Source organism: Populus euphratica, unplaced genomic scaffold, assembly GCF_000495115.2.
Source record: "Populus euphratica unplaced genomic scaffold, PopEup_1.0 scaffold9.1, whole genome shotgun sequence".
NCBI classification, from domain to species: Eukaryota; Viridiplantae; Streptophyta; class Magnoliopsida; order Malpighiales; family Salicaceae; genus Populus; species Populus euphratica.
This window is the reverse complement of record NW_011499857.1, coordinates 2179009-2206010: the sequence shown is the minus strand read 5'-3', so window position 1 is coordinate 2206010 and position 27002 is coordinate 2179009. Positions and strand designations below refer to the sequence as shown.

At 34.7% G+C, this 27002-nt stretch overlaps 2 protein-coding genes across 5 annotated transcripts; both read right to left on the bottom strand.

The window, feature by feature from the left end:
- Positions 1-132: 132 nt before the first annotated feature.
- On the bottom strand, positions 133-5267 carry LOC105123756 (E3 ubiquitin protein ligase RIE1-like). 2 transcript variants are annotated; one of them, XM_011023467.1, is made up of 5 exons: positions 4567-5265; positions 3456-3575; positions 2934-3066; positions 2648-2809; positions 133-698 (listed from the first exon to the last, which is right to left on the bottom strand). In XM_011023467.1, the coding sequence occupies exons 1-5, from the start codon at positions 5052-5054 to the stop codon at positions 537-539; spliced, it is 1065 nt and encodes a 354-aa protein (XP_011021769.1). In that variant the 5' UTR covers positions 5055-5265; the 3' UTR covers positions 133-536. The 2 variants fall into 2 exon arrangements, with proteins under 2 accessions (XP_011021769.1, XP_011021770.1); XM_011023468.1 differs by lacking the exon at positions 133-698 and having other exon boundaries at positions 2662-2809; positions 2934-2938; positions 4567-5267.
- A 3511-nt stretch (positions 5268-8778) lies between these two features.
- CPSF73-II (cleavage and polyadenylation specificity factor 73 kDa subunit-II) lies at positions 8779-20291 on the bottom strand. 3 transcript variants are annotated; one of them, XM_011023465.1, is made up of 13 exons: positions 20105-20291; positions 19844-20025; positions 19699-19771; positions 19491-19608; positions 19250-19323; positions 17829-17965; positions 16715-16778; positions 15692-15757; positions 14382-14451; positions 13507-13611; positions 12120-12261; positions 11455-11551; positions 8779-10124 (listed from the first exon to the last, which is right to left on the bottom strand). In XM_011023465.1, exons 2-13 carry the CDS (start codon positions 19960-19962, stop codon positions 9300-9302), a joined length of 1890 nt encoding a protein of 629 aa, XP_011021767.1. In that variant the 5' UTR covers positions 19963-20025; positions 20105-20291; the 3' UTR covers positions 8779-9299. The 3 variants fall into 3 exon arrangements, with proteins under 3 accessions (XP_011021767.1, XP_011021766.1, XP_011021768.1); XM_011023464.1 differs by having other exon boundaries at positions 19844-20021; XM_011023466.1 differs by having other exon boundaries at positions 19844-20010.
- Positions 20292-27002: the final 6711 nt, after the last annotated feature.

Genomic DNA, 27002 nt, shown 5'->3' with positions numbered 1-27002 from the left:
CTTACTGCAGTTATAAAAGCACGACCAATGGCAGAACAAAGTTAGGCCTCACCAGCAAGAACTTCATTTCCATGTAACCACATGAGAAGAAAGACTAAACAATTACACAAATTATAGAGAGTCATGAAGCCTAAAAATCAAATCTTCAAATGAATTGAATGCCAAGGAAGCTGATACACTATATACCGAACAGCCAGAATTTGGTCGACACTTGTATACTTGGCAGGTTACTATAGATGCAATCATGCAATTACATTGCTACAAAACATATAATTTAAGCATAAACAGAAAGTTTGCAAATTCTTGCTCCATCTTAGCATGCTTCTCAAACAAATCAGGAGAGGAAGACGAATCAATACAACTCCAGACTGAAATAAAAACTAACTGAAGCGTTGTTTACTGAATGCTACAACTTGTATTCTTCACAGAAATTTGAAGAAGCCTCTTTCATTGTGCCTTGGTTTCTTCTGTACAAGAAGGCGAACAGTATGTGGGAGTATCGACCCGGTTGATTGTGGTTTCTCCTTATCTTTTCTTCATACCTGTTCATTTCCCTTGAGAATGTTGTACTTGCAGAGAGGACATGTTGCATTCATCTTAAGCCATTTCACAATGCACGTTGCATGGAAATGATGGTTGCAAGGGAGTGCATGGAGTTCTGCTCCATCCTCGTATGGGCTAAGACAGATACAGCATTCCTAAAGGGAAAAATAACTATCAAAAGAAAATATTGAAACCAAACTCTACAGCACTGGTGAAATCTCTTAACATGACTTTGATACTGAAAGAGAACTGTTCTTAGAATCATGTATGTCTTTCACTTAATTCTTGGTCCTTACAATTTTTTCCATATTTCTTAGTCAAACCATATAATTTTAATACCATTCCCACCTCCCCTATTATTGGACGAGAAAACAAGTGAAAAGAGAATCTTGAACCATGCATTATTTAGGTCCCAACCTAGTACATTTAAGCAACTCCTTGACACAGCAGCCGACTAGCCTAGCATGAAAATGCAAACTTATTAGACCAATAACATCCAACCACATGACAGGTTGCCTAAGATTCTGCAGGATGCTCTCACAACAGACAGGCCAAATAACAGGCTCAATAGCTGGCATCAAACCTAATAAAGTACTTCAATATATGTTCATGGCAAGAAAACATTCCCATACCATGATGTTTATAGTAAAAGCTGTTTTTTTTTCTTTTTAAATAAACACAGTAAGAACAATCTCTAAAATATTGATGGTTGATGGCAATCAAATATTGTTACATAATCTTCTATTACAGTAAAAACAATATGTAAGTTCTAAATTTATGGGACCGGATCCATTCATTAAATGCTTAAGATTTTCCAAGAAGTGATTTTGGTAAGGATATTTGGTAAAGTTAGCATTATTCTTACACTATTTTACTTTTCCTTTTCATGATCAGCATTCCTGAGATATTGTACCAATCCCATTTAGATATGTAAGATGACTTTTTTTTTTTAAGAATAGGCAAGATGCAGGCAATTTTAATACTTGATTAACCACTTCTAATTCAAAATATGGTCACTGAACATTTTTTTTGTTTTTTCCTAACCAGATGTGGTCCCCATACCTCTGCGTTGTAATATTGGACTTAATTTAGCAAATTTGCATGGTATTAAATTTTAAATGCCTTAGAATAACTGCACGCTTAAAGAAAAGGAAAGGAAAGAAAAAACAAATAATGCATCATGTTTTGTTTGGGCAAAATATAACCGAATAAATTTTTCCTCCTATTTACTTTAGAGGCCTTGAATAAGGGCCCAAATCTAATATAGTACAAAATAGAGCTACTAGAAGAAATGCAGTCCATGTGTCAATAAATTAGACATATCCAGTTCCTTTCAAAGAGTGTAAAGTTAAATGCATTGCATTGCAATGTAACATAATGCAGAATGTTTAAGCAATGATATCATCAATTACGACTTTCAAATTATTTGCAAGAGAGAAACTCGGCTAATTGATGAAGTTAGGCAAATCTGATTGAACTTGATGTACCTAGTTTGTGATGTCCTTGGCTGTCCTCGTTTCATTAAGCAAAAACAATTAAGGTCCATATCCTCAAATATAGGTGCAAAGAACATGCTCACTAAAGTATCTCATATCCAGGACTCATTTGTCTCACCCAAATAAATTGAACTACTAACAACAATAGAAGTGATATCTCTTGTTTTACATCTCAGCAATTTCACACACGTGCATTCATTCTTCTAAAGAGACATGATTTTCCACTTTTTATAAGGAGATTTGGAATAAGTGATTACTGGCTAAAAAGAGATTTCAAATTGTGGCAAGACATGAAGATTAAATGATTATACCATACTGACAGGTTCACCGCTGCTCATCTCAGTATGATCCAAGACAGTGCTCTCTCATCAACATTACAGTATATAAATAGCTCAAATTTCCTTTTCAATTCCTTTTGCACAAATATGCAGACATGCAGAAACACTAGATGTACAAGTGCGATATATATATCGAAATGACAGTAAACAGGTTGACAAAACTCCATTGCTTTTCAACAAAAATGACAGCATTCCCTTCTAAATGTGGTTCATAAAAGTGCAGATCCAGAGTCTTTAAAAAAGTGAAAATTCTCATGATAAATAACTTACTGCATCCTCAGGTAAAAGTATACGCTCAGTTGCCAAGTACCCACTGCTTGTTTCCACAGGAACCATTTTCCCTGCCCCAACTCTGGGCCTTTTTTCCTCATTACCCATTACTAGGTATTTGTATTTTGGCAGCATGCTGAGATCTGCTTCTGATGCACCTTCCTATTTAGTCACACATGAAAAGAGAGAGGCAGAAAGTCCTAATTAAGCACATGAAAATGCCAACAGCTATAAGCTTTGCAAAGCCATCAGATTGTTAATGTTGGTAAATATTTTATCATCATACCTGCCCTGCAACAGCATAAAGAATTGCAATAATGCATGGCAAGCAGCAACAGAGAGCGATCCCAATCAAACATGCCAAAACAACACAAAAGATCGCAAAGAACACGTCAAATGCGAGAAAAACCACAGCCAGCCTGCAGAAATTCAGAATTAGATATCCTTGTGGTCTTTATTTGCATATATTATTGTTACAGGCACCAAACCAAGAAAATAAAAAAGTACGGGGATGACCTACATCCTAACATTTGCAAGGTTTATGTGCCAAATAATCTTGTACAAAGCATGAGGAATTGTTGATTACTTCAGAAAAAAATGTCTTGGTACGCTGACATAGGAAATCACTGATCGGGCATGGTTGTATTTAAAAGAGGAAGAAGAAAAGGGCAGTTATACTGGTAAGAGAAATTTCTATTAGACAAGGGTACCTGAAGCTTTCAAAAGATCTTGTGATATTAGGTAATGCCTACAACCATATAAATTCAACGGAAACTGAAAGCCTGTACTAGATTAGTAAAATGCTTACCAGTACAAACGAGGAGCATTTTGCAAAAGGGCATTGCCACCAGAGACTACCCAATAAAAGCCAACTATCCACCAGAGAAATGACACCATGGTATTCAACGATTCACATCTTCTAGTGAAACTGAGCCAGAAATCATTAAATTAATATGACAGCAACAATTGATAAACCTTCCAGTAAAGTTACTAGACAACATGTTGTAACCGATACTGCTGGAGATCCATACAAGAGAAGGAGAGAGGAAAGTTACTCAATTACAAATAGCAAGATATCACATTTTGGAGCTCGCTTCACTCCCATTTGAATAAACACATACACATATGTATACTGAAATCACATACTTCAAAGCTTTTGTGAACCAAGCAGAGGCGGGCACAAGCATGAGACTAGATATCCAGTCTCTAGAATTCCATAGATGATGTGCCCATGTTATCATCATAGACAAATCAATTTTTAACGCTCTTTGCACAAATGCTTAAATTCAAGATAGATTGCAAGAATCCCTCGTGGTTTGAGATAGTAACTTAATAACTAGGGAGAACAAAAACAAAGTCCCCTCTCGTTTTCATGCAAAAATCTCCTTTCACTGTTTAAGTTTAGTCAAATCTACCCCACACTAAGTTTTATAATCGCAGAACACCTCTTTCAAGTTTAGAACTTTTTTTAAGAAAAAAGCATGTTACGTGTTCCACGTCTGATTTCCTCCAGTGAAATTGTAATCCGTTCACTTGGGAACTTCGTCAAATCATCTCTCTCTTTTCCATGAACTTGTCAAATTAGCTCACATTCCTTCCATTCCATGTACCACCTAATAATGCAAAATGCGCAAAAATGTCCATCTTGGATGCTGAGCTAGTAGTCTTCCAATAAAGAAGAATTTGATGAAATATGAATTCTCGGGTACACATGAGTTGAGGAATCAAACCAACAGTAAAACAGCAACAAAAAAACTAAAACCCTAATAATATGTGATATGAAAACCAACACAAAACTCGAAATTGAAATTATCTATTTGAAAGAAAGAGAAAATCCCAAATAAGCAAAAAAACCAGAAATCGCAAGAATAAAAAATAAAAAAGGAAAGACTTTTTTTTTTATCTTCATTTTCATTTACCTTGATCTAGGAGGAGATGCTCTATCTTGTTCATCGCCATCCTCGTCTTCACTCTCAGCAACATTTTCTCCCCCGATTGACTGTTGTTGGCTCTCTACATCTCTCCCTCTCCTCGTGTTCCTTCTCCTATACTCCAACCACACCAAAATGACATGCACCAAACACTGCAAGCTATACCCACAGATCCATATCCTTATCGGTGTGTTCGGCCTCTCCTTCGCCGTCACCACCAGCATCGTTACCGAAACCACCACGAACGCTGCGTTCCACAGCATGTCTAATGCCACCACCGGCTTCGAGTACCCCCAGTCAGCGCGTCTCTCATCCAGCTCACGAGCTGCTGTTTCTCTTACCAGCATGGACGGGCCGCGGCGGCCAGTGGCTCGGCCGAGGAGGACGGCTAGGGTGGTTTGGCTGGCGGTTGGGGAGGTCGGGGAGTCTTGGCGAGGGCGGAGGAGTGGCGCGTGGGAATCATTTTCGGATGACATTCTCGGACAAAGTTTAGTGAGAGTAAGTGAAGGTGCAGTGGTCGTGTCGATTTAGAGAGAAAGGAAGGTCATCGTAAAATTTTAATTATCTGGGGTTAGAAATTCGAGGAATTTATTTATTTATTTATGAGGATTAAAAGAATATATGAAGGGGGTAGGGGTTGAATGGCCGCTGAAGATCATTGCGGAATATATCTTCGTTGACTTATTACTGGGTGCTTTGGCTGCTGTGTTGGTGGTGGTGTCATTTTTATTTTTATTTAATTTTTTTTTTATTAATGGAGAGAGTTGAAGATGATTGAATGGACAGCCTTGGGGCTCAAAACCGGTAAATACGTCGTCGTAATAAGTCTAAGGTTCATCGTTTCGTGGGACACATTTTTCTCCTATTTTAGAATTTTGCTTGGATTTCTTATTTCGATGGAGAATCTCTCTTACATTCGAGACCTTTTCAAATGTTGATGTTTTTTCCCCCTATTTTTAGGGTTTTTGCAAGAATGATCTTTGCTGACTGACACCTCAAGATTAACCGTCTAGACAGTAAAGATTCTTTCTCCGGCTCGTTTTTCCTTTTTAGGTGTCATGAATTTTTATTTTTATTTTTATTTTTTATCAGAAAGTTTTTTTAAAAAAAACAGAGAGCACCAGTTTTTCCTGCACTGCCCTCTTGAGAATTGCATCCACACACTTCATTTAGCTCGGTGGCATTTGATTTAAAAATACAGTGTAGTATAAATATTTTCTTAAAATCCTTGTTGTATGGATAGTTTAGCAGCCGACTCTTTTTTTATTGAACACGTGTCACCCCCAGATTTAAAAACAACATTCACGTCATATCATTAAGAAGACAATTCTTCCCCGTTCCGTCTTCTCGATCTTTCTCCATTTGTTTTTTTTCAAGCAGCTAGTTCCGTTTAAGGGATTCCTGCCAAAAAAAGAAAAAGAAGAAAGCATTGGGATATAAAGCAGGACATGTCTGTATAGATTAGAGGATCTGAGATAAATAGAAGCGGGGGAGAGATGGAGGTATCAATTTAGAGATTTAAATTTATAAAAAAATGTTAATTTTTTTATAGGTAAATAAATAATTATAGGGGGAGGGACAGAGCAATCATCGAAGTGAGAAAAAAAAGCTTAATTATCGAAACTGGATCCTCGCAACGCGGGGTAGATTACAAGTCGTATAACCTGTTGCTAGCGGCAAGTCTCTCTCTTGGACGCTCCGCACGAAATTTATATCTGCCGTTCAATTTTTATTTTTTATTTTTTTATAACTCTATGGTTGACTATCATTGCTTTGGCAAACGGGGAATTTAAACTTCTCTCCTTTACTAGTGCTATTTCACTTGGTGTTTTAAAGTTTAGTAAGTTTATTTTCTAAAATATTTTTTTGTTTGAAAATATATTTAAATAATATATATTTTTAATTTTTTTTAAAATTTAGCACATTAAAACAATTTTAAAAATTAAATTAAATAATTTAAAATAAATAAAAATTAGATTTTTCATAAAAACAATTCAACCATACTTCTAAATACATCCTAACTATTAAACCATTTATGTTTTTTCGCACCCATGCATCACAATATTAATTTACGATAATTTTTTTTATCCTTGTATATTTTATGTTCTGGTCCTTCAAATTTTTCCTTTTAATTTGAACATTTGACATAAATTATGTGGACTTGAGCTATGATTGTTTTCCTTGTTTATAAGTGAAGACATCAAGATATTGATAGAATATTTTATTATTTAGTTAATTCTTAATTTTATAAAATAAAATTTAATTTTATTGATTAATAGCAATTAAAGCTATAAGAGCCAAATTAAAGATTTTAATAAATATTGAGCCGTTCAATTTTATATCTTTTTAGGAGCTAGGTTGCAATGTCAAGGCAAATATTTTTGCCTTTTTTTGGTTGTTGTTCCTTTTTAAAAATTTTGATTTGTTTGAATTTGTTTATTTTTAATTGACTTGATGTTTTGTTTTGATTTCCTATATATAAGGATCTTGTAACTTTAGAAAAAAAATTTGATGCTCGATTAATACTTAAATTATCAAAATATATTTAGATTTTATTGATTTAAAACAATTAAAATTTCATACACCAAATTTGCTTATGAAACAAATATAGAAAGATTATAGCTAACATGGAGAGTTTCTTTGGCTAATGCGCGCATCGCACTCCTTAAAGAACGAGGGAGGCAATAAAGTTTATTGCGGTGCAAGCAATTTTCTTTAGCTACTGAACACGATCGTTAATGATGGAGATAGGTACGATGTGTTTTCCTCTTCCTTATGGAGTAATACATGTCGGATTTATCATAATGATTTGTTGTTAGTGGTGTTTTCTTTTCTCTCTTTGTGTTTTTTTTCTTTCCTTGAAATTTGCAATGCCTTATTAAAAATTCTAAAATGTCCCCTCATTTTATTATCATTTTAGATTTAATCTTTATTCAATGGATTGCTTCTTCAATTCTATTTTTTTAAAAAAATTAATTCTCCGATCAAAAAATTGAAGGTTGTCCTTTTATTTTATTTTTCAAATTTCTCCTTGTTATTTCAATTGCTTGTTTTTGTCCTGCATCCTTTTATGAAAATGATTTTTTAAAAAATTTCATCATTAAATCATAAAATGTAATTTGTTCGCTCATTTATTTTTATTTTAAATTTGATTCTTGTATTTTTAATTACTATTTTTCTTTCAAGTTCTTTTATAAGGTTGAATTTCTTTTTTCATTTTCATCCTTTGACATACGATTTGTTTGAATTTTGATTGTATAGTTTTTTTAATGTGGTAATCTTGATTTTATGACTAAAGTCACAAGTTTGAAAACTTAACTCATGTTAATATAGGTTATTTTTTTTCAAGGTCTGCTTTTTACACCAATTTTCATTTTAAATTTCATCATTCCACATTGGTTTTTTTAAATTGAGCTTTATGATTTTTTTTAATGTACTTTTTATTCATTCACCCCATTCTTATCACTTGAATTGTGAGTTTGATAAACTAACTTGTTTTTATTTATTAATTAATTCTTTTAGTTTTATCATTTAATATTAAATTATTTTAAAATTGAGCTTCATAATTTTTCATGATTTGTCTATATTAGATTTTTCGCTTACATGATCTGGGTTAAAGAGATTAGTGGCTTGCCCAGTTTACTATTTATTTGGTTTTTTTTGTTAATTAACTTTTTTTTATCTCATAATCAACATCTGGAAATTAAATTGTTGTTTTTTAATTCAATTTTTATTAATTTATCTCAATATTATAACTTTTCTACATACTCGTTACATACTCGTTTAGATTGACTAAGGTTTTGTTTTTTTACCTTTTTCTTGTTCATTACTCCACATTGGGTGGGCTGGCTAGGATCCTACTTCGTCACCTTATTCTGGCAACTGTTCCTTTTGTTCACGTTCTTACGAATTTTTTTTCTTTTTGTTTAAAATCAATTTACTTTCGTTAATTGTTTTTATATTATCTAACTAAATTATGATAGCTTTTTACTGAATAGGGTTTATGCCCCGAGTTGCAGAATTGTTACTTCTTCAAAACAAGGATAAAAAAGTAATTTACTCTGACCCACGGCCACTTATTATACTTCTAAAAAGGAGAGAGAAAATAGGATCCGAAATATGACTCCAGTCTAGCGGCCTTAATATACTCGAATACGTTATTTTACAATACAAGACATTGCTGTAGTGACAAAACGAATTGAAGAAACAGGGAGAGAATATGAAATTGAATGCAGCTCAAGATTCAAATAGCACACAAGGCTGGTATCACCCTGCTGGTCTCTGGACTGCCACAATCCCTTCTAAAGCATTTCCGCCAACAAAGTCCTTTTCACAGTACATGTATCATGACCACCAATGCAATTTCAGCTTCAAAAAATTCCCTTTTCATCGATTGACATGTAAGAAAACTAATCAGCCATCCTTTTGCTTTTGCTTTCACACCGCTGCTTCAAGCACAGAATGCTAATTGTCAAAATTCAAATTCCATGTCAGTATGGGATGGAAATTGGTATGCTTCAAAAGTCTCAGCTCATACAATACCCTTATTCCAGTAAAGTGGAAAGCTGGAAAAAACTAGCTCTTGGATCATAAAAAAGCAGCCAATTCCTCTGTCAGATAAGTCATGAAATGTTGCACACAGGAGCAGGATTGAGACTCTTCTAGATACACAGTTCACGGAGTTCTTGAGTAAATGGATGTGCGACAGGGCAGCACACCTATCAATTTGTCCTTGAAATGGAATTTCTGCATGGTAAATTGTCAATTAAACTGAATCTTTCCATGGCTGAAATGATCTCCCAGGCAAGCTTTTCATCTGCTGCAGACCAACTGCAGCAAAAATATACTGTCGCTGCTTCTTTTTGAGAATCATCAATTATTCTGTATGGGCAGTTGTCCTTCACACAGACAGACACATGAAATGACTCCACCTGAAGATGTTCCCCAAGATCTTGGATGTTTACTCCAGAAAAATAATTTGAAAGTTCTTTAAACAATAGCTGAAGGCTAGAGCACTTGTCGGAAAGACCAAGAGCATCATCTCTGTTTCTAGTCTCTTCCAAGTTGTCAAGTTGTGCTGCACAACAATACGCAAACTGAACATCGTGCTTCTTCTGTCTCAACATGAGCAGTAGATCATCTTGGTGCACAACCCTTGCTTTTTTGCCTTTTTCCATAATCAAGATCCCTTCAGCAACTCTTTCATCATTTACCTGCAGTGGGGCAGTGGGATTTGTGTTTCTTAAAACTTGATCAGAATTGTCTTCTTTACTTCTTTTTAAGAACCTGAAATTAGGATTCAAGCAACTGCGGATAAATGTGTTTGAGGCATGTGCTTTCACATAGATAGTCGAAGGAATGTGCACAGTATCACAATTGGCTGGAAGATAACATGGAATTCTCAGTTCAGACTGTATTCTTTCTTTAAGAGAAACCATTTTAGGCTTCTCACCATGTACCAATATCACATTCCTAGGCGAGAGAAATTTGGTAAGATCCATGATTCCTTTGCTGTCTGTATGAGGACTGAAAGACAATTGGTGAATCTGGTAATACAATCAAATAGTCAGGACTGCTATGAAAATGAATAGACAAAATCATTTAAGCTCTCCCAAAATCACAAAGGCACAGGTGTTCTCCATGCACACATACAGAGGGGGGGAGGTTAAAAATTTAGTTTCAGAGAGAGCAAGCAATCTATCCCATCTGAGGCAGGGGAAAAGAAATCTAGTTTTCTAGGGAGAGCAAGCAATCTATCCCACTCTAGGAGAAAGATACAACGCCTCAAATGGTGGGAGCACCCTGCTTTCAGATTCCATATTCAATATAGCACCAGCATGAGTTGCAAACCATACAGGGTACTGTATACTAAATTTCACATATGATTAATTCTACAGAACTTCAAATAAATAGAAAAGCACTGGGTAGCACCACGTTCCTGGTATACATTTATTTTCCCAGTTGTCTATAACTTACACGGGCATATAGAACTTGCAACAAAACCATCCTGAGATAAAATTCAAGGCCAACCCAACTTTTTCTGTACTACTTGTCTCTATTCCAAACACAGCTTACATAGATGCGACCCATAGAACTGTGTAAGATTCTAATCATTACAGCTTGAAGATGCAATATCAATGGGTGAAACCAAAACAAGATTAGTTAGTTCTCTTGTTTCAATTATAGTTTATGTAAAATAACCACATAAAAACAAAAAACAGCAAAAACTGGGCAAATGGCCAGTGAAATCTCTCTCACAGAAGCTGGATAATCTAGGGAGTAAAGAAAGATCAGTCAAGCTTCATCTTTGCAAATAAGACATTTAAACTTCCGATCATGTGTGTTCAGAAAACAACAATCCTAGATCTCCAGGCTCTAACCTCCAGAACAGGATTAATGGCAGTTAGAGACCAGTCAAATTAAACAGTAGCTCAACCAAAGCCAAAATTCTCTGAAGCAAAAAGATCATATATTTTTTTTAGCAAACATCTGTTAAAATGCAAGGATTCAATAAATGTGTTAAGGCTCAGCTTCACAGGTGCCAACATCATCACACCTCAATGAGTCAATGACCTGCATTTTCTATCATCCCTGGTAAGCAAACTCAATTATACTTTTCATGGCAATAGCTGATGAAGAACTCTTTCATAGTCTTAGGTGAATACATATTGTCTTATCAGTTGTGAATAATTCATATCCCAGGAAATTCATAAGATACCACTTATGAAACCAAGGGTGTTTAGCCCAGTGGTACTCTCCCAAAGACAGGGAAAGCAACATCTTGAGTTAAAATCCTACTCTTTTTATCAAAAGAATAATAAAATGAGAGAGAAGGTGGAAATGATGGTAAACAAGGGGTGGGAGATCAATATGCACCTGGCATCGCACATCAATCTGGGTGTCCTTGTCCAAATTAATTTTAGTAGGTTTACCCGACATCAATTTATGCCCTACAGTTCCAGCCACACAATATCTGCAAACAGAGCACAGTAAATTAGGAAAAGATGGTTGTAAATTTATCATTTATTTAAGGTTTGTACAGAGATGAAATTCACATTTCATTTAAGAAACACAATATACATTGAACAATCTATGCATGGTCATATCCAGCATTTATTTTATTCAAAGTTTAGAATAGAAAAAGAAACGCAGATATAGAAAAAGACACAACCAGCATGAAGAAATGTGCAATACCTTACTTGCACATTCTGTGCTCCCCAAAAAAAATGAATAATTTCAGGAGGGTTTAGATGAAATATATGATGACTGGTGACGGAATCCTTTAAATTTGCATTCCAGTGATGAGAAATTAATGGAAAGGTTATAAATTTCTTTCTTTTGAATTTAAAACATTCTTTTTTTGAGGTGATATGTGTCAAATGGTAGGTTAGAATTTATATGCAAGGTCATTGTATTTTGTTTTTTGACAAGTATATAAGATGTCATGATTGGGAACTGTGGGGTTCCTGGTTCCTACTGATGAGATATGTATCATGAATCCTTATATGCTCAAGAAAAGGAGAAGGTAACAAAATTAATACCCAGGCAATGTTATAAGATTCATTTCACAAGGAGCCCATTGTTTAAAAACCTCAAGTGAAAATCCACCACTAATCATCCCAGGTGTGGCAAAGAGAACACAAGGTCCAGGAGCATTTATCAGAGAACGATCAAAATTGTGAACTGCAGCATCCAAACACTAAGAGTTAAAAATAGGATTTGCTGGAAAGGAAGCAAGGTTAATGCAATGACATATAATTAATATCATTCATTATATGATTCATATGAGCAGGAAAATTGCTTCATTCAATATTCAAAATTACTCAGCTCAACATGATACTCTTTAAACCCTAATAAAGAGATGAAATCAATTGAATTATTCAAAGAAGGAATCCTTTATAATGAAAAATAAAATATAGTTAGTAGCCAAAAAAACTCCTCAGAACACTGCGAGGTAAGAAAATACCTGTTTCCATAGTCACAAAAGAAAGATAAAAGCTCTGATTAAATTTGAACTATTAAAAAGAAAACCGATCCATAATAGAGGAAAACAGGAAGCAAATCATAACCAGTTGTGTAATAAGAATAGCAAACTGGATTCCACAGGAACTAAAGGCACCTATATTTCTGATACCAAGCACGTGGAAAAAACAAATGACTCCACATTTTGGAAGATGCAGTAATTATGACATTGAGTTCCTTACAAACAAGAGATGCCACAAAAGAACCTGATATCACAACTGAATATCTTGTGTAAACATCATTATCACAGACTGATGGGAATATGAAAAGTTATAAAAGCTCCATTTTTTTTCGCAATATCCTTACAAAAAAATAGGCCTACAGGTAGCCTAAAACACCAGTGTGAGGGCAAAATGCTTGAACAAAAGCACCAACAATGTTAGATTTGACTTGAAGACATTCACTGATATGGGAAGCAGAGCAATTAAATTATACAACATCATTCAAGTCTGCTAATAATTGATTTAAAAAATTATTTCATGAAGCATCATGTGGTTTATGTCATAAAATGAATCAAACAACTAAGCTAGTAGTGGAAGCCAGGGAAGATCCTCAGATATTGTTCACTCGTTTTTTTCACCAAAATCAGCTTGATTTACTGAAAAACAGAGCGAGACCAGTAGCAGGAGGTAGAATAAAGAAATGATAGCCACATGATATGACATAAATGCCTGCCTCTGTGGGCTTATTACCCAATAAACAGTCTAATATATTTTGTTCCATATTCATCATTTGTTTTTTCCTTTGCAACCAATTGAGATCCCTCTCCTTAAAAGAAGCAACAATATATCAGAATTACTTATTCATTGAGATTAAAAAAAATTTCAATCTTATCATGCCAGAAAATTCTATAACTGTAACCCTAAAGACACATGATGATGTTAATGAGCTAACCACTTGAATTACCATGTTTAAAATCAAATGCATTCCGTGTAGCATATGTCTCCTTGACCTTCTGGCTGGTCCAGCTGATAAGTATTTTATAATACATATTTGCTTGAATGGTCAAACCTGAAATGTAAAACTCGAAATCTGTAGTGTGAATCTGTAAAATCCATATGAGTGCAGTGGTGACACACTTGGGAGAACTATTTAAGTTATCAACAGTATCCAAATAAATCTCTCAAAGAATGAGAAGAATGAACAGGAGATTCCAAAATGATTTGCCAAAAGAAATTTCTTTTAAAAAAAAAATAATGCATGCAGAGTGTTAATTTTTTTTTTTTAACAGATGCAGTGCGACACCAGACAGAGAAAACATTACGAGAATATTTTCTGCCATTAGGCAAAAGTCTGTTTGCAGTTTTCCCAGCTCTAAACAAGGATGGGCAGCCATGCAAACAACCTGGTCTTTTCCAGTAACTCAACTTTCCTTTGTATCTAAACAGAAACCTCCGATGATGATGCTCTTGCAATATTAAACCCCAGATAATTGTAATGTCAGATCCATGCATCCCAGAGATAAAGTTTCTCCATTTCAAAGCGTTTTTCCTCTTGGAAAACATCAACATTTTAAGGAGAAAATGATCAATGCATTGACATTATCTTTTCTTTTTATTTGGCTATGCCTAACTTCAACTTGTAAGAAGAAACAAAATTCTATTCATTGATGATTGACAGTTACGTAAAATATTCAATAGATCTAACATCGACTTTGCAAATGGGCAGTCACTATGGAACAGAAGAAAATAGGACGTCATTTTTTGGTAATTAAGAATACAATATTTGACTAAGTAACATGTTTAACCATGTAACAGGAAGAAATAATAGCTTAATCATACCAGCTGAGAAGTATATAGGAACCTTGAGATTCATACGCTCCCAGTAGTCATCCAACAATATACAGAGTTCCTATTCACAAGTCAATAAGACTGTCAACAAAGGATGCTAAGGCATTCTATAAGACTCGATACTGCAACATCATCAAGGCATATAACACCAAACAATATGAAAAATATTGAAGTGTTCACAAAGGATACATCTCGAACTAGTAGAATCACACAAACAATATGAAAAATATGCTTATCTAGTCAAAGAAAGAAAAAAAAACAGTGCATCTCCCCTGCCAAAAAATATAATGTCACTAAATTTTATGATGCATCATCTAATATAAGAATAAAAGGACAAGCGTACACTGCAAGAGGTGAGCATTTTGAATCTGAAATGTCAAATTCCCTTTGAGGAATGTAGGTGGGTCATATACTAAAAAAACAAAACAAAACAAAAGCCCACCTTTCTACCTTTCCCTGCTTTTAAAAATGGCAGGTGCCTCCTTTTTTAGAGTTCATCCCCTTTACAGTGCATACTGTAAGCACTTATATAATGCCCCTGTAAGAAATGAGATGTTTTGGTACTACGTAAAACTTCAGAATAGTGGCACCTTTCCTTAAGAAAACAGAAGAACTACAGAATCTATTCACTCTCAATGAGCTATCATTACTATCACCATCACCACCATCTAAGAGAATTCTCTTATTCAAAATCTTTAAACTAACCGCAACATCAAAAAAATATGAAAAAAAAAAAGGCCAGTTCAACATAGAGTGTATAACAAATTCATTTCCATCCCCAACATACTAACCCTGCCAAACCCAAATCCCTAATTCAACTACACAAGCACCACCATCTCAATGGTATAAAGTGCAAGAGAATAATCAAATGAAATATATAGGTACAATTCATATAGACATTTAGGAACCTGCTGCATTTACGCTGTTGTCTGCCAACCATATGATATATGTTTTCAATCTGGACAGCACCAAATTGAAGCAATAACTAGTTTGGTTGAATCACAATAGACCAGAAATGCAGCTCAGATGTGTGCAAAACAAAGATGATGCTGTGAAAGTCTAAAGTTTTGCTTCCAATTTAGTGAACCAACCAGATTTAATCGGTTGGGATTTTCACAAATCATGAATGGTCACATAACTGAAAGGAGTCAGATATAAAATCACATATGGCATGATTAAAATGTGTATATTGTTCCATAACAATTAAAACTTCCACAAAAAATTAAAGCATAAACCAATCCAAATTAAGGCAAATTAGATTCAAAGTGAAGGGTAAAAAACAACAATCTTGCAGCGAATACCTGAGCTCTTCCAAGCGCAAATGTAGGAATAAGCACCTTTCCTCCTCCAGCAACACATTCATGGACCTACATTGATTAATTATCCAAGACACACATCACTATTATTATTGTAAAGAGATAAAAAGAAAGCTTCTAAATTCAAGAGCTTGGAAATATAAATAACAATACATGGCATTCCCTCATAGAAGAAAGCAACGATGCTTAATACAGGTCAATAATGTACTAGAAGCAACAAAACTTGAATTCCTAGATGCATGCATTCTTAAAACACTATCATTTTACAGTAGAAACAGTGAATTTTAGTAAGTCATGTACATATGCATTTTAAAAGAAAAGCATCATTCAGCAATGAAGAGCCACTAAGAATGACATTGTGGTTCTGTAATCCTACAGCCATTGAGAATTCTTTTCCATGCCAAGGGCCTCTAGAGTGTTCAATAAGTAATTAAAACACTATACGGTATGATTGTTTTTTCTTCAAGTATCCCATATTTAATAAGGCTAGACAAGGGAGAAAAGAAACAGGAAATAATGATGGGAAAAAACTTGGATGAGACCGATGTTAACATGACATATGACAGAAGCTGTATCTGAATCTAACACCATAATTATGATTGTTTGAGACACTGGTCTCTGGTTCTAGACTGCCAACAACACAAGTTAAAACTAACATTAAAATTTGACTAAGATACGCCTGTCCTCCAACATAGACAGGAATTGTCTCATTATGTAATCCATGGAGCTGACAAATAACCAGTGTGTCAAATTTATGAATTTATATCCAGTCTTTTGAGAAAGTATCATCAAGCTTTTTGGCAATGAATAAAAGCAAGCAGCAAAAGAAGCTTCCTGCAACTTTAGTTGACTAATTTCCATTGAGATGTCAATATAATGCTCATGAAACATGTGACAGAAAAGACACAAATAATGGAGAGAATTGGAAAGAAAAAGCACAGTGACCTAATTCACTGGGATAAGAGAAAAACATGCATAATACAGAAATGGACAGGTTGTTAAACATACAGCCTTGAGAAATTCCCTTTCTCGAGCATACTTTGAATCACGGATAGTTGTTGCATATGTAGACCTGTAAGAAGAATTTATCAGGGAAGTAAAAATTAAACCTTCAGCAGAAGCAAATCCAATTCTGTAAACAAGGTCTTCAAAAAGTATCAATGCAAGGTAGATTAGTTACGCTAAGACATTATAACTATAGTAGCTTGTCAATTGGAAACAACACCCAAACACTACAATGTATCGACAAATACATTGGATTTAAGATATTCCATCAAAACAAAAGGAAAGAAATCACAAATTATAAGAAACCAGTTTCATCTAAATATATCAGAGCTATTTAGAGTGAATGAAAATCCACCAAGATAACATGTGCAATAAATTATGTTTTTTTTCTCATATAACAATGAAAGAGGAAAAACTAGCACTAATAGAAATTAGAATCCTTAGCGGGCGGCCTTAATCTCTAAAACAAAGGTCAACCATCCTAATTGTTGCCAAATGCACTGTGAAGGAAAACAGTGATGATATCTATACTCAAGTTGTAATTCGGAGCACTAATGCATGATAAATATACATTTGCAGTGTTGGCAAGCCAAAATAGAGTCTTGGGAAGGATAATTGGAAAGCAATCTGAACCTCCAGCATTTTGCATGATGCACATCATAAATTATGCATGTATTTGCAAATCTGGAGTGTTTCCCCTGACATAACAAGCTCTTGGGAGAGGTAATTATGTGTATACTTGCAAATCTGGAGTGTTTCCCGTGACAAAGCAGGCTCTTGGAAGAGGTAACATGGAAGAAATCTAGTCTTCAGCAATTTACATGAAGTGACCCCCCCTAAGACTCTAATTGTCAATCACCCAATTGAAATTGGCAGTGTGAAACGTCTGTTGTCACCATTGTTCTTTCTGCATACTTCAAAGAATTAAAATTCCTGATGCAAATTACTGATTAATGTGGACTATGAGAAACAATGAATCAATGAGTAATGCTAGAATCAATTAACAGAATACTAATGTGCAAACATAAATTTGTTCTATGGCTTCATGTAAAGGTTCTATACAAGCAGATTCACATGTATTTAAATATGTTGTCCAAACATATTTAAATGTCCATACTCTGTTATAAGGAGGTCTAGTTCAAGTCGATCAATTTGAGCTGCTCCCAGGTGTCTATCTGGGGTCATATTATAGTCTCCAGTGTACACCATAGCACTGTCTCCCACCTTTGCATAAAACATTGCAGCTCCAAGAACCTTGAAAGCACAACGAAAGAAGAAAAATAAAAATCAAATCATTAAAATGAAAGAGACCCCAAAAAACAAAAACAAATTCGAAAAAAAGAGGGAGATTTTATAGTCAGAATTTTAATGCCCTTTAGAAATTTTAGGATGTTTGGGTGCACATGATGTGATGCAGGTAATGGGTATTTGCCCATATCAGACCAGCATCTAACAAGCATATGAAAGGGAAAAGGTCACAAGTATCCACTAATTCATTATTAGACAATTGTTTGTTCAATTTTTTTATGCTTAGGCACCACTAAAACTCAAGCTAATTTTATCATAAAATCAAACCTCCTATATGGCTTTATCCAGACCAGCTAATCCAGAAGTTTTCCATAGACATATCAAGCATTTAACCTGACAAAAGATGCAATATGACGGTGAGTTATAGAACCGTTATTCAGACATGCATCCTAGTGTTGCAAAATGAAGGTGTTTTGAGGCCTCTTATATCAGATATTGGAAAAGCATGTACAACACTGATATGATTTCTCTTCTTCTCATGTTTACTTGCACATGCTCCCTCATCCCTGCTCTATTTTTCTTTGCCCATTTAAGCTCGAGAAAGTTAACAAAAATACGCCTTTCAGCTGGGTCACATCACTTCTTTTCCAAAAAAAAAAAACAAGACTGCTACCATTTTTATCTCCTACCACTGAAAGATAAGGCATAACTCCAGTTTTTATTCTTATATATGCTTTTGCATTCCCAAACTAGAAAACAAAAGGAAGAAGAAGAAGAAGAAGCTTTACATCTTTGGGCTTGAAGCTTGACAAAACTACAATTGCATCCGTCAAGATAGCCAGAACTAGAGATTAGCTCAGTGCATTTTGGTTCTGGAACTCTTTTTTTTTTTTTTTGGGAGATAGATTTGTGATCAGAATTCCAGCTTCCTGGAAAGTTCCCGATACTTGCAATAACACCAGATTTACAAGAAAAAATCTCAAATAAAAGTTATTTTCTACCATGTCATGCACAGAATCTGAAATGTTTTGCAGCAGCCTAGCAAGGAAATTTATGTTTCAGTTCGGCCAATTAATATCAGCTAAAAATACATAAATGAACATCACAAAACATATTTAATATGAAACCCTGAACTGCAAATTCTTTTATCAATTCCTTAAACACAAGTGCAATTGATTGAGTGCTAAACGTAAAAGGGCATGAAACGTGCACTAATTCTATTAGTATATGCAAAAATTGCTGTCAAGTGAAGAGATACTGCTACTACAACTTGAGGTAAAAAAATCTTACATGTCCAGCATAATAGGCACGGATCTGAAGATCATCATCAACCTGCACAGTCTGCTTCAGATCCACTGCTATGACTGCATTACAGAAAACCGAAAAAAGAAAGAAAAAAAAAAGGAAGGGATTAGAAGAAAAAAATATGACTTGATCATAAACACCATTTCTATTTTTTTTTTATTGCAGTAGATTTCAAAATCAGATAGAATAGGAAGCAGCAGGGTAGAGAGAGAACTGTTAGAATTACCTTTTTCCATGCATTGTGAAATATGAAGAGAAGTAAATTGCTCTTCCTCACCCCTTCTATCAACCAACACTTTCCTAAAATCCTCCAGCATCAAAGGAGCTAGTGCCTTTGTAGGATACTGCATCAATACATATAAACAACATCATTAATTTCGCTCGATTAGCTAATAGATATATAGTTCAGCTAAGCATTTTATCGACCAGATTACCGTCATGTAAATAGGTCCATTATAACCACAAACTTCAGTGAAGTAAGGAAGAGCACCGACATGATCCAAATGACTGCATTCAGCCAAGCAAAATTAACACGAAAAAAAGGCGATTAAGAGAGGTATTAAGTACGATTATGTATACAAGTGAGTGATGATGACGCAGTGGAGGGAATGGTCAAAATCTCTGGATTTAGAGATGAGAGAGAAGTCAGGGTAGCGACGATGATCATCATAGCCCATGTGCATTCCACAATCGAACATTATCCGTTTGCCGTTGATTGTGACTACCACACAGCTTTTCCCAACTTCCTGCCCAGCACCTTCCTTGTTCAAAACAAACAATTATATATGCAAATACATAAAACATAGGTCTTGTAAGGATCTTTTGTTTCAAGAGAAATACCGAGGACGAGGCATTCGATAGCCATGGCTTTCACTCAAACCCTACTCTCCCTCTCTTTCCGTTACTGCCTTCTTCGTGCGCTTTTATTTTTCATCTCCCCGCCCCCCGGAACCAATTTAAATAAGGGATTCTTCTCCTCTGGACGACGCGTCTTTTTTCCTTTTCCTTTCTTTTCTGGAGCACTGTGTATTGATGGGTGGCCGAAGGCCTGGAAAAAGTGGGTACAAGGGCCAAGACCCGGTACATCAAAAGGCCCGCGTAACAAGCTACAGCTAAGGACCAGAAAAGAAAAGGAAAAGGATAAAAAATAGGTAGATGGACAGTCGCAATCACATACTCTCAACTAGGGGTGTTCAAAAAAACCGAAAAATCGATTAAATCAAGAAAACCGGAAAAAAAAACCAAACCAAAAAAAAAAAACGGATTAAACAGATTAAAATTTTGAAAAACCCAGCCGGTTCGGTTCGGTTTCGGTTTTATAACCAAAAAACCGAAAAACTAAACCGAACCGAATCGAAACTGGAAAAAAAACCGAGCCAAACTGATTTGGACTGGTTTTTCCCTTAAAAACCGAACCGAAACTGGTCGGTTTGACCCGGTTTCGGTTCAGTTTCGGTTTTTTTTTTTCAAATTTTTTTTCCAGTTTGGTTACTTTCTTTTATAAAAATTGAACCGAACCTAAAATGAACACCCCTGCTCTCAACTGGGATTGTAGGGGGGTATCCACGTTCTTAAAGACAGGTGTAAATACTAGTAAGATTAATGAAAAATATAGGATTGCAACATGCATGAATTAGCCTGTCTGGACACCCTTAAAAAAAAAAAAAACACACCTATCTATCTCTCCATGAAAGTTTAGCATCAACAAAATATTTATATAAGCCCAGGTCCCTTTCATAAATTGGCATTCGTTGGTGGTTTCCAAAAGCCCATACTTACGGAGTCTGCATTAAAGCAATCATTGTTGTAACGAACTGGAAACTCAAACTGGTACTGTGAAAAGGGTTGCATTGAGTTGACTAGCGTGTCCAGAGTGCAGGTAGAGTAAGCAGGATCATTTTCTAGTCTCCCTCTTAAAATCATGGCAGCGTTAGGAAACGCCAGTTAATTTGTATTTTTAAAAGAATTTAATTTTTTATTAAGAATTAATATTTTTTAATATATTTTTAATGGTCACTAATCTTAAAAATAATTTTTTAAAAATAAAAAATATTATTTAATATAAAAAATAATTTAAAAAACAACCGTAGCAACATTTTTAAATAAATCAAAATAATAAAAATTATATTTTATTTAAGAATAAAAATTATTTATTACTTTTTTGTTTTTTATTGATGTGATCTATTAATATAAAAAATAATTATTACAGCAGTAAATACTCTGTATAACTTTTTTCAGGATCCATAGCTGCGTTCCTTGGTAAATTGTAAAACCAATTACAAAGCCCATCAGAGATCAAAATTAGCAAGTGCATCTGCTGCTTTCTGCGCTTAATTTCCTGTTCATCCCGGGAAATAGAAAACAACATTTCCGAATGGCAATCGTGTTTTTTATTATTATCCTTTTGGGAGAAACCTCATTTCGATCCCTAAACTATATAACCATTATAAATTGAGTCCAAAATAAAAAAAAAACCAGCTAGATCCCCAAACATTTTTTAACCTTGTCTCCTGTCAGCACCTGTTAATACTTTCCATCTAATGCATCATCTATCACATGCAACAAAAATGCATTGTTTTAAAGAAAATCCGACAGGGAAATTACAAACTTGGAGAAAAAGGAACTAACTCATATCCTCTTAAAGTGTACGGGACTCGGTTGATAATTGTTTTTGTCTTGTAACTAAATTGAGAATTGGATAGCTCACTGGGGAGTAATTTGAAGTTCTATTTTTGTTCTTTTTTTAACAATGAGAGGGTCCCACATTAACCCCGCTAGGTATAGAGTCACACTCACGCTGTCTCTAGAAAACCAAGCAACAAGTGTCCATGTCTGTTTGTGTGTGTGTTGTGTAAATGCGTGAAACTAGGAGGGTTCTTTTGTCTGAAACAGGAAAAATCAAGTAACTAGACGTCGTTGAGGGGAACACGCACGCAACGACCGAGCTTCGATCGCTTTCCAAGCCGTTTTTAAGGTCACGCGATGGACAGTCCAAATTATAGCAGCTTAGATATGAATCATCAGAGTAGAGACGGAGATGACCTCAAGAGTCCAAGGCCTGCAGCTTTTGCTTTTCTCTTTTATGTCTCTTTAGTTTATCCTGTCGGTTCCAGGAAGAGCGTCGCTAAACAGAATCTGAGTGGCTCCTTTTGGGCCGTGAAAAATATTTTTTCACGAGTGATGATCTAGCTTCGCGGTTGAATGGTGGTTGATAAAGCGGGGAATAGGAGCACACCCACTTATCGCGTGGACTCCCTTTCAAAATTAAATTTATATGGTCGTTAAGAAACTTAAAGTTTATATTGTTTTTTTAACTCTATTTAAAGTTTATATTAGTTTCACTTGCATGATCAATGCTCAGAATATAAGGTCAGTGACCCCAAGAACCAAAAAAAAAAAGAAGTGTATTTCGTAACTATATGTTTAAGGTTGAAAAAAAACTGAGGTGGTGTTTACAGGTTTTTTTTAAAAAAAAAAGTATAAAAAAACTAGAAAAATGAAAAATACATGTTTTTCTGGTTTTTTTAATTTTAAAAATATAAAAATTCATTTTAAAAATCCCGCAAAAATAAATTTATTTGAAGTCTCTTATTTTATCCTCCTAGTCATATATGTTTCTGTTCCAGTTGTTTTTTTTATTTTATTTTTCAAGATCGTGATCAAACACTGTCTAGATGACATGGGGGGGTTTGTTTTTATATATAGAACAGGCACCGGGTCAAAATGAATGCATTGGGAGGTTCGGTGTGGCGTCAAATTACAGAGCATCACGAGTTTTTCTGACTTTTTTTTTTTCCGACTATAATAAAGCGTTGAGCTATTCAATGTTTTCAAAAAAAATCCAAGTTTTTAAGCGGTTTGTCTATGGCGCAGGTGAACCCAAACCCCATTTGACTAATCGGTCACCATCGAATCTTAATTGATCATGTCATTTGATACAGCATATCTAGCAATAAAAGGTATGGAACTCTACTCGTACTGAAATCAGGAACAACTAGAAGAAGAAAGGACTGTCCTCCAACCCAATAGTCGAGCCAGATCTCAACTTTTACTCGAATATTTAGGTCGATGATTGTCAGGTGTGGGCGTTATGATTTGACATTAACATAGGCGAAGAATTTAATACCTACATGCGAGTATGACTTAAGAGGGTGTGTGCTCTGGCTTTCCTCTATCAATGACAATTAACATTCTCTCGTGTGAATCGTTAGTCTCTCCATGCTATAAAACGGCCCCCCCATGGTGGACTATCCGTGATCTCTTCATGTGCGAACCATGAATTTGTATCTAGTTTTGAAGTGCCATCAACCACTAAAAAGAAATTCAAGCTCTTGATCTAGCATCCCCGTGTATGGTACTCTAACTAGGTATGGAGCACTTGCACGGTATTCTTTCGTGACATGACCCAGCAGCTCTGTTAGTATATGGGTGTGTATTTTCTGGCCATGTTTCTATATAGGAAATCTTATGTGCAAGAGCTGAGATTTGTGCTAGATTCTATGATTTGCTATTGAATTGTGTAGTCGATCGCTTGTCGTGCTCGAGAAATGAGCATGGAAATCAAATTCTAGGCTCCCTCTCTTTTTCTTTTTCTTTTTCTTTTTTTGTAAATGCTGCACAGAGTGAAGATGTTTATATTAATTTGCCCCTTGATAATCTTCTTCCCAGACCATGTTCAAGAACTATAAATTGGGCAATCCTTAAATTATTGTAATCTAAATCACAACTGAGTTCCCACAGAATTTTATTATCTCAGATATTGGATCTTCAAAGCATTAAGAAAAATCTCTATCGAGTCTTTCAGCTAAACTATTTATAGTATTTTGTGAAAATATAAAACTCCCTCGTTTTTAATGGGAAAAAATATATTCCTTGCATGAAACCCATCAACGTGTGTGGGTTGGAGGACTCAATAGAGAATCTAATGAAACTTTACGGATTCGATGGTGAGAAAAATGGTTCGAGACCTTAAGAAAAATCCTTGCTTAACATGGAGACTTTTTGAGATTTATTCAAGCCTGTTTTAGATCACCGTGAACCCCTCTTTTTTTAGGGTCCCTGTGAAATGTAAGTAAGGATTATGAGCTGTAAACACCAAGTATCTTAAGGTAATTGTAGTAGTTAATGGAGTTTAACAGGTCTTGTCTAGCTAGTTCCGTCTCCAGGGTGATGCCTAGACAACTAATTTTCTATCAAAGATTAGCTCAGAAGGGAACGTGCAAATTTGGTGAGAGCAATTTCAATTGCCTGAGAGAATGAGAGTCCACGTCTCTGGATTAGCATGGCGAAGAAGCAAAGGTAGAAGCTCTTTCATTTAAGAAATTAAGATTTCTCCTTGGGGGGCTTTAATTTCTTTTTATAGATAGTTTGGAGCTAAACCATTAAGTACCTTTCCTCAGGTGCTTCCTGTTGAGTCCTTTTCTCTGCCTTAACAGGTAAGTATTCTTGCTGGAAACAGAAAGTTCCACCAGAAATGGTGCACAGAAATTGGTATATCTCGGATGGTGAGAACAAAGAATGGGTTCTATAGCACGATTTCCCTTGAAAGGAGTTCCATTAAAATCAATTAACTAGAAAAAAAGACTTTTCATCTACCTGAAGAAACAGAAAACAACAAGCATTCCAGGAAAAATTGGATTTATGCCTTTACGTGTTTGCTAGCCACGAAGATAACATGATCTTACGTGCTTCTGTGCTAAATAATTGAAAACCCCATCAGCTTTATGAAAGCTAGTCTCATACTCTGCTCCAGTACTGTGTGCGGGATTGTTCGGCTAAATGATATACATTTATATCTAAGTACTTCCGCTATTTTTTTTTTATACTGTTGTTCAGGTTTTGCCAACACTGCGTTTCTCATCCTACTACAGTCTTTTATTTTTGTTTTGCAAAGACTTTAAAATAATATTTTTTTAGTGTTTTGATATATTAATGTTGAAAAATTAAAAAATATATATTATTTTAATAAATTTTCAAATAAAAATATATACTTTAAAAAATAATTTTTATTGCAGTGAGAAATTGACTAGGTGGTAAGAAAAAGAAAAATAGTTGATCTCATTAGAATTTCAACCCAGAGTATTGTCTTTGACTCTTTAAAAAAATAACATATTTGCATTCCATTAAATCTATTTATTAAGGTATTTTAAACTTTGATTATTATGAAAGTGTTTAGATCCCTTTTAATACATGCAAGCATGGTGTCCTTGACGTTCGTTGTTTAAAATGAAACACACATGCAATTATGTTGATACACGCATAAATATATACGTGTGTGTATTCAGAAAAATAATCCTCTATTGTATAGGGGTGGCAGTAGGCCCCACTATCTAGCAGAGCAGAAGAAATAAATTATAAATACTAGTTTAGGTATCGAACCGGGTTACTTTCTCCGTTACACTGGAGTCCAGATTAAATTTTTTATAATATAAAAAATATATAATTTTACATTTTTTTTAAATATAACATATTTTTAAGGCAACATATTAAATTATTATTTCAGGTTTTATGATTTAATTAACCAGATTTAAATCCAGTTATCAACTTCATTAAATTTAATAATTGTTTTAATTTTTTATTTATTTAATTATACAGTAAGTAACATGAATATATACTTGTAAAATTATATAAATGTAAAATTAAGCATTAATAAAATGCTGACATATTTATTTCAAAAAATGACAATCCTGAATAAAATAGACCAAGAACAAATCATGGTGATAAACCCAAAATCAATCAAAAATTAAATAAAAAAATCAATAAAGATCCAATATTTAAAGATGTATCTAGTAACTAGAAAAATAACTAAAAGACAAATGAAAAGGCTTGCGTGACAGGGTTTTCATATAGTAGTTATTAACTCTTTTTTATTGCAAAGTTTTACGTTGACATGTAAGTATTTCCAAACATTCTTTCTAGGAGAGAAAAAAGAAACTTGAAAAAGCAAGGCACGGTGTCAAAAGAAAGAGAATGAAGCACGGTGGGGCTCAAGCATTCACCAGCAAGCACCGAGATTATTAAATTTGGTTCCTTTATCACTTGACGGCAACATTTCTTCTGATACAAATAAATGTTAGCAATATATTATATAGTTTGACAGTGGACAGAGGGAAGAAATAACTGAGGAGGTGCTTCCCTGTTCATGTAAACAGTGAAGCACCGTGAGCTTCCGTAGATGTCACATTTAGATGTATCAAGCTTGGGAAATCTATGGAGAAAATAAAATCTCCTTTCATAATTAAACTTTATATTTGAATTTACGTGACAAGGGAAAAAACGAAACACACCCTTAGACACCAGCCTAGTCTTCTCAGGTTCCTGTGTATTTTAACTCAATTATACGATAAATAATTTGATTTCTCCCATCGATTTCAGTATAGAGTAAGTGCTTGACCTTCTTCTGAAAAAAATTAACACGTTCGGCATCGTAAAATTTATCTTCAAAATAACTTCAAAGTGCATATAACTTCATCTAATTAATCCTGCAGAATCCCGTCCGAGCTTAAACAGTTATCTTCCTTTTCCCTTTTAAAATCGCATTTCGCGTCTGATTGACGGTGCGAAATTTTCAGGGAAGTATTACTTTGTGCTTGTTTATCCATGGAAAATCTTAAAATTATTTAGCACGAATGGCCATCTTGCCTTGTTATTGTTGTGGTAGATTCATGTTCGTTTCGTGGCCACTGAATCCGCAGCTCGAGTGTTAACTGAGGGGAGGGGGGGGGGGGGGGGGGGTTTT

Excerpts from the sequence above, each read along its gene's own strand:
- LOC105123756 (XM_011023467.1), bottom strand. The coding sequence starts at position 5,054 with ATGTCATCCGAAAATGATTCCCACGCGCCACTCCTCCGCCCTCGCCAA. Across the intron at positions 3,576-4,566 it reads GCATCTCCTCCTAGATCAAG|TTTCACTAGAAGATGTGAAT; the intron begins GTAAATGAAAAT and ends TTTCTGGCTCAG. Across the intron at positions 2,810-2,933 it reads TTTATGCTGTTGCAGGGCAG|GAAGGTGCATCAGAAGCAGA; the intron begins GTATGATGATAA and ends GTGACTAAATAG.
- CPSF73-II (XM_011023464.1), bottom strand. The coding sequence starts at position 20,129 with ATGGCTATCGAATGCCTCGTCCTCG. Across the intron at positions 15,758-16,714 it reads AAAGGGAATTTCTCAAGGCT|GTCCATGAATGTGTTGCTGG; the intron begins GTATGTTTAACA and ends TAATCAATGTAG. Across the intron at positions 11,552-12,119 it reads AATCTTATAACATTGCCTGG|ATATTGTGTGGCTGGAACTG; the intron begins GTATTAATTTTG and ends CTCTGTTTGCAG.